This window comes from Argiope bruennichi, chromosome 7 (assembly GCF_947563725.1).
Source record: "Argiope bruennichi chromosome 7, qqArgBrue1.1, whole genome shotgun sequence".
Taxonomy (NCBI): Eukaryota; Metazoa; Arthropoda; class Arachnida; order Araneae; family Araneidae; genus Argiope; species Argiope bruennichi.
This window is the reverse complement of record NC_079157.1, coordinates 119,072,001-119,080,095: the sequence shown is the minus strand read 5'-3', so window position 1 is coordinate 119,080,095 and position 8,095 is coordinate 119,072,001. Positions and strand designations below refer to the sequence as shown.

At 31.4% G+C, this 8,095-nt stretch overlaps 1 protein-coding gene across 1 annotated transcript; it reads left to right on the top strand.

Moving 5' to 3' along the window:
• Positions 1 to 222: 222 nt before the first annotated feature.
• LOC129976659 (G-protein coupled receptor Mth2-like) lies at positions 223 to 7,889 on the top strand. Its single transcript, XM_056090349.1, has 2 exons — positions 223 to 270; positions 4,992 to 7,889. Exon 2 carries the CDS (start codon positions 5,097 to 5,099, stop codon positions 6,492 to 6,494), a length of 1,398 nt encoding a protein of 465 aa, XP_055946324.1. The 5' UTR covers positions 223 to 270; positions 4,992 to 5,096; the 3' UTR covers positions 6,495 to 7,889.
• The last annotated feature ends 206 nt before the right edge of the window (positions 7,890 to 8,095 follow it).

Here is an 8,095-nt window from a genome sequence, read left to right as displayed (position 1 = left end):
TAAGCTAAATCTAGAAAATTTAGAACCACTTTCAGGAATTTATAATCTTAAAAATATCTGGAAAGAGACACTGGGGAAGAATTCAGAAATATAATTTTGCTTTACAGAATGAAATATTTGCACTTACGCAGACTTCCTTTTATCTGCGGAAGCAAAACCCTCGTCCGGTATCCATAAAAAAATTGGTTGTTGCATCGACAGGTAGATGCAATTTCAGTTCATAAAACATTAAGGCAGGTATGGGAGATTTTTTTAAAACAGATTTTAAAAGTAAGTGAATCTTTCTTCTTGACATATCTGACTTTATTTCACTCTTTTAAAATATGTTATTATTAATTATACTCATAATGATCTGCAGGGAATAAAAAAATTTTAATTTACTTTTCAAAATTTTTTCATTTTGATTGAAACAAAATTGAGCGAATGTGTAAATTAAATGAAAATGCCTGTAATTATACATCAGAATTCAGAACATAATATCATAATTAAAGCAAATGAAAATTAGAGTAATCTATATGTATTTAAAAAAAATGGGAAAGAAGAGAATCAGTCCCTCAAATACAGCGACAACACCGACATTTTTATTTCATATGAGAGCATTCGATCCCTAGATATGTCATTAATTGTCGCCTACCTTTTGTTCAAGTATCTCAAGTGCTCAAGTTTGCTAAAGTATCAAGAGATATCATAATGAAATAATAGAATACCCAGTTCTATTTCATCAATTATATTCGCCACTCTTCATCTACTTAGCATATATAAAATGGCGAATAAGATTAACATTTTAACGGCTGCTCACACAACATGTGTGACAGCCAAAACAACATTTTTCACTCACTGATACTATTGTCAAAGATTATTGGAAGGTTATTATACATATTCTCTTCAAAATGATTGTTGAAAGTAAAAAGATGTGATTATTGGTATTGGCTTTGTATTTCATTGATATGTCATTGATTTTAGACAGTTGCTTTATTACCTGTTTTAAAATTATCACATGAAGGAAAAAATATTAAAATTTATTGTATCAAATGTATTATTATTGTAGTTGTTTTTACGTGTACGTTCGCACGTGTTGAATTTTTTTCGTGAATTTATATAAAGTTTTTTGAAATTAATTCTTCAAATTCTAAATAATTAATTCAAATTGTGAAATTTATTCTTCGCCGGCTGTTGGCGATATTTGACTGCATGGATGCGTGGCCATTTAAGAGTTAATGAAATGATATCAAAAGACAAGTCCCCCAATTTCAGCCTTTGGGTAGATTTCTCTAATGATTGCTTCAAAAACTCGCTGCTTCTAGATTTACTATCAATGATCTCTTGCCTTCCTTCACGCTGTACTTCCAAAACATACTTAAATGTACATTCTCTAAGGAGAGTGTGAGAAAGCTACTCATTCATATGAAAAACTCAAGATACATAGATACATCTTTAATAGCTCCCTGCCCTCCATATTATATAGATATTGCAAAACGATAAGTACAACGCCTATCCTCAATAACTGTACCATCTTCGCCAATTAATTTCATCATCTTGCATTGACAACGAACCAATCAGAATAGTCTATTGTGTAAATATAATGTTAAATACTAATTTCATTCGTATGATAAGATGCACTTCAACAGAATTGATGGATACTACTAATGAATGCTATTAACACTTTAATGGCCGCGCTTCTACGCAGTCAAACGTTGCCAAGGGTCAGCAATATACTTTCTCGCCTACTGTCTAACAAAGATAAATCTATAATTTAGATGCGTATTACTCAACCAAGAACGCCTTTGTTGTATAATAGTTGTGAAATATTAATATTTGGCGTGAATTTAGCATCTCTACTGAGTCCATTATGTCATAATTGGAGAGTTTTATTGCAATTAATTACTGGCATACGGTTAATAGTGTCCGAAATTTCGTTCGAAATTCCGATTGAAACAAAAATTCTATACGGAACTACAACTGTAGTCAAAAAATCACTTACCAAATTTGGAATATTTAAATCATTGCGTTATCACATTTATATGTTTCTGAAAGTTCATATCGCCAAGCGACCAAACCATCATTGGATTTGGCTCAAACTTTGAGGGTGTTTAGTTCTATAGATGTTACATCTATGTACCGAATTTTATCCGTATAGCTCTGTTTTGTAATTATTGTGTTCACTTGTATTCGGACAGACGGACTTTACACAAAATTTGATAGAAATCTGCAAATGTGATATAAAGACTATATCCTAAATTTCATCTGTATGACTTACAGCCTTTTTGAATTATCTTTATCACAGGCGGACAAACTTACATTTTCAAATATATATATATTATTTCCTAGACTAAGAAAGGTCTGAAATGTAGAGATTTGTCAAAATCTCGAGTTTAGAGGGTTAACAATTAAAATACTGTCTCTATACATAGTATATGAAAAAGTAAAAACATCGTGATCGATTTTCAGCAAATCATCAGAAATCAATCAATCATCGCGATCAATTTTCAGCAAATCATCAGAAATCAATCAATCATCATGATCAATTTTCAGCAAATCATCAGAAATTAATCATCATGATCAATTTTCAGCAAATCATCAGAAATCAATCAATCATCATGATCAATTTTCAACAAATCATCACCAAACACAAACCGCCACTCTATTCATTTCTAGTCGTGAACATTTTCACATCCCTGACTGAAACTTTGCACCTATGTCACTAACACCGAATCACTCATCGGCTTTTGTTCATAAATTTATCTTTAATTTCAATTGGTTTAATGTTTAAAGCATTATAAATGCAGACGATAGAACATAACTGGCATGCGGAAGGATATTCAGTTTTTTAAACGCTCCATATACAATCGATGCAATACTCAGCGATCTAAAAAAGGATTTCTATTGTTCGCCACTGAATCAGCAAAGTAGACGCACATGCGTGAACTCATAAACTCAGCACTTCCTCAGCAAAAATCGAAAACAGAACATCTTCTGGATACCCCTTATGATATTAAATCTATGAATGCGATAGCATCCTGTCCATTCTGCCCTAATAGATATTAAATGAGGTTCATTATTTTGTATAAGATATTATTTTGTTCATTATTTTGTGTTGATAACTGGCAATTATTTCATTTACTTTCTCTAAGATAAAGCAACATCAATTGATGTTAGAAACAATCAAAATTAGGACTTGAAAAATCAATTTTCAGTCCCCTAACTTCTGAAATATTGCAGTTATCGAAAATCTTAAAATGCAAAAGTTGTTCCCCTTAATGAGGCGCTCATTTGGCTAATTGAATTTATTTTTCTATCTTTAATATTAAGGAAGTTATAACGAAATGAAAATTTCCATTCCCTTTGAGCTAGATGGGCCATTTACAAACACGTCCGAGATTTTAATATTTCTACCAATATTTTCCAAGCCAGTTAAAATCCAAACAAAATTACTCTAGTTATTCTCATATTATATATTTATATATATAAATGTTTCAACGAATGGTGGTTTGGGGTTCTAGGAACCATGATCGGGGAAGAAATAAAGAAATTTTCCCGAAGTCTTGTCATGGGAATCATTGCAATAGGTAGTCTTCTTTTAGGAATCTACCTAATAAACTAACATGAGGGAAAATATAAATGTGATGACGAGAGATGAATCTGAAGATGGCGGTTTTGATTCTTTCCAATAAGAAATTGAGGTTGTAGAGATGAAGAAGTAATTTCCGAAGAATTACCCATACTTAATTTTCCAATAAATACGCAAATTTTATTGGAAATCGTTTATATTAAAGGTACCATAGTGAAGACACGATATTCGCCAGTCTGAGAAATCGATGGTAGTAAATTGAATGCGACATGTTTAAAGAATATCAATTTGACCAAATCAAAATTTGTTCTGGTAGTAAAATTATTCTATCAGAACTTATTGATTATGTTAACTTTTACAGGTAACGCAACTGTGGTTGAAAAATTATTTGAATGGAAGATTGAATTTTCTACTTGATAAGAGAGTTTTTCTTTTTGCTACTAAATTGATCTAAAAGTCAATCATTTAAAAGAGCGTTTCAAAGTTATAGATGCTTTCTTCTCCCGTCTCACAAAATTCAGTCTTTTTTTTCCCTTTTTTTATAAAGGTTTATATCCAATATTCATGACAGAATTGTGAAGAATTTTAATTATTTAGTGAGGATAATTTCATTCATAATTAAGGAGAAAATTATTATAATTACTCTAAACTGTAAGTATTAAAGATAGATTTCATTTTTTTAAACATTGTTTCTTTCATCAATTCGTAACATTTTCGCAATAGATAATAACCTGCGATGGTTTTGGTGCGGAATTTAAAATAATCTTTGTAAAGAAATATCTAAGCACTAAAGTAAAGTACAAAATTGTAAGCTCTTACCAAACATTTCAATCTGCTTTAATAATGATCATATTGAGAGTGTCACAATCAGTGCTTTGTTATGACTTAATGCAAATTCTCCTTTCGTTTTAAATATATTTATTTTGACAACACGACACAGAGATAATGAGGCTATTGACAGTAGAGAAAGTTATTCTGCATAGAATACGTACATAATATTGATGAAAACTTATATAAATACTATTAAAAAGCGTAAGTTAACGTAATCACATGAATAGAACCATTCTTATTCCAATTTTTTTTTCCGTAACCTAAACTAAAAAGAAGTTGCCAGATTCCAAGTTGGAATAAGCTAAGAGTAGAATTAAAGAAACAGGAAATACAAAACTTAATGGTGAGTGGCAACAGCTAACTTCAATTGAATTTCTTGCAGTAAAATGTTCTTAGATTTAACACCTGTGCTTTAAATTTTAACATTATGACTCTGCTTCTACTAATTTACATGAAATTATATTTATGTATTTATTTTCTATATTTTTTAGGAAAACTATTAATTTGTGTTATGAAAGATTATACTTTTGCATACATATTTGCATCCTTATTCATTTACTTAGAAACTAAATATTTTTTTTCTTCCTTTCAGAAGATTGATCATATTAGGATGGTGAAAAAAGATTTTGAAGAGATTTCACGAAAGTATCTTTAAAGTCATGTTTGTTTCAAAAGTTTTAAACTTTCAGTACTTTAAATGATGATCTGGCGAATTTTGAAATCGTTGTTGATGCTCAGTTTCTGGACATCTATTTGTTGCGTTCAGATTTGCTGGGCTGCGTATAGGGTCATCCGGTCATCAAATTCATCTATATTCATACATCACGAGCTGGAACTTCAAAATAACCCGAGATTCGAAAAGATATCTAAAGAAATGGACATGTGTACGAATATATCGGATTATTCAGAACAGAATGAACGTTGGAGACGCTCTAATATCTTAACAACTACAGAATCAGTAGAAATTGTAAATGAAACGAAATTAGACACATATTTCTATAAATGCAACAAAATAATTGTGGAATTTGGTTGCTATGAGATTTTTCCAAACAAGTCAGTTCATGTTCCGACTTACAAGAAACAATTCAAACTTTTGCAATATTATATATATCCTCACACTAAAGAACTCTTTATTTGCTCAGATTATTTCAAGGAGATTCCATATGTAAACAGTTTCTCTCTCAAAACCACACAGATTGTCTTACTTGTCAGCATAGCTATATCTGCTTTCTTCATGATACTTTATGGTGTAGCATTTATAGTTTGCAGAAAACTCAAGAACTTACTAGGATATTGTATATTTTATCTTTCCATAGCATTGTTGTTAGCATACCTGTGCACAGCCGTCGTTTATTTCGGAATAGTAGAGCCCGACTGCTCAGCAATGGGAATAATAGAAGCTTTCGCAAATTTGGGCTACTTCTTTTGGTTGAACATCATGTCTTATGATATTTGGCGATCCTTAAAAATGGCGACCGCCAAACGAAGATTGACCGATGACAGACCCATGCTTACACGCTTCGCCATGTATTCTGCATATGCTTGGGGCGTTCCTGCTTTTATCACCGTATTTGGAATAATTGCAGGAAATGAGTTATCATGCTGGTTTTATTATAAAAGAGCAGTACTTTTTGTAACGCCGCTTCTTCTGTTGTTGCCCAATATTTTATTGTTCATGTTAAGTATCTGCAGGATAAATAAATCAGAAATGAACGAAGCTGAAAATAAAGGAGATTTGTGGTCAGGATTCTTTCTGACTTTCTCTCTTGCTGGTATACTCGAATTCGAATGGGTTTTCAGAGTGCCAGTACTTACATTTACAGGAATAACCTGGAATTATTATATCTCTGCTCCTTGCTATGTCCTTGTAGGGGTGTTGATCCTCTTTAGTTTCCCTATTGCGGAAAAGATCAGGAAGCTAAAAGGACATGAAGAGAGGGTGAGAGTCATAGAGATTGAACTTGAGGAAATGGGAGCTGACAGAAATGCTATTGAGGATATCAGAAATCGAGAAAATGTTATGGAGTATAAAAAGTCCACGGTATTTAACTGCTCCTGTCATTTTCACTTGGAGAAATTATTTTCTTTGTGTTAATCTATACCTGTATAATGTAGGAAAATGTAAGGGATTTAAACTTTTATCAATGCTTAATTTATTATTTTGTGCGATTTCCTTCAAAATAACTGTGAATGACGAATTTGGAGTAAAACCTATGTATTCAAGGAAAAGAGTTTGTTTATTGAAAAGTGTTTTAAGATATGGTTGGAAATGAAACTAAAACCTATATGAACAAAACATTTAGAAAGAAGAAAAAGCATTTACAATACTCATTAAATACTGAAATTGTAGGATTTGTATACTATGTACAGCAAATGGAAGAAAGCTGTTGGAAAAAAGACGAAACTCTTGGGATAAAAAATTGTGAAGGAAGAAAACTCTTGGAATAGAAAGTTGTGAAGGAACAAAACTCTTGGAATAGAAAGTTGTGAAGGAACAAAACTCTTGGAATAGAAAGTTGTGAAGGAACAAAACTCTTGGAATAGAAAGTTGTGAAGGAACAAAACTCTTGGAATAGAAAGTTGTGAAGGAACAAAACTCTTGGAATAGAAAGTTGTGAAGGAACAAAACTCTTGGAATAGAAAGTTGTGAAGGAACAAAACTCTTGGAATAGAAAGTTGTGAAGGAACAAAACTCTTGGAATAGAAAGTTGTGAAGGAACAAAACTTTTGGAATAGAAAGTTGTGAAGGAAGAAAACTCTTGGGATAGAAAGTTGTGAAGGAAGAAAACTCTTGGGAGAGGAAGTTGTGAAGGAAGCTCATGCATTAAAGATGAATATCACGCATCATTTCATTCTTGAAGGACTTCTACAACTTCACAAATACATCTTATACTTGATCTAGTCGTTGATAGAAACATGTATTAACAATTGGTAAAGAATATAATACTACTTCCAGTGATATTTCATTGCTTAATACAAGCGACTCTGTGTTTCAAGAATAAAGCTGAACAGACAGTATATGGTGAAAGAAACCCGAATACGCTGCCTTAAATGCTTATGAAGTATTACTTTGAATTATTGACAATTGTTGCCTTACTGAGTCTGCTTTATTAGCAGATATATTTTAATCAGAAATACTGGTGCCTTAACATACTTATTTCTGAAACATTTTCTTACAAGTATACTATATTTATTTTATATACTCTGTCTTTGGTGACCAACCGATTCGCAGGGATTAATAATCACTAAAACTCCAATAAAAATGTATATGCAATTTGGTTTTAAAGGCTCCATCAACAATAAAAATAAACCAATACATGTAGCTGAAGCGAAAGTTTCACGATTGGCTTGGCAGTAGAAAGACATTAAAATATCAAATCTCAATCACAAATTAGGAATTTTCTTGGTGATGCATCAGGGGATATTAGCAAATGCTATATCTTTTCAGCTAGTGAAACCAAATTTTAACACTCAGATGAACAAAACAGTCAAAATGACTAATCGGTCTCTGGTAAAATATAGTGTTAACTTCTGATTCTACAAATATCTAATAACTCTTTTTGTGATTCCACTACATTTTGAACAATATTTTAATCCATTTTGGAAAATATATTAAAGCACACGTTTGATATTAGATATAAGATTCTGAAATTATATATATATGTGTGTGTTGATTTTTTTTTTACTTATATTGTA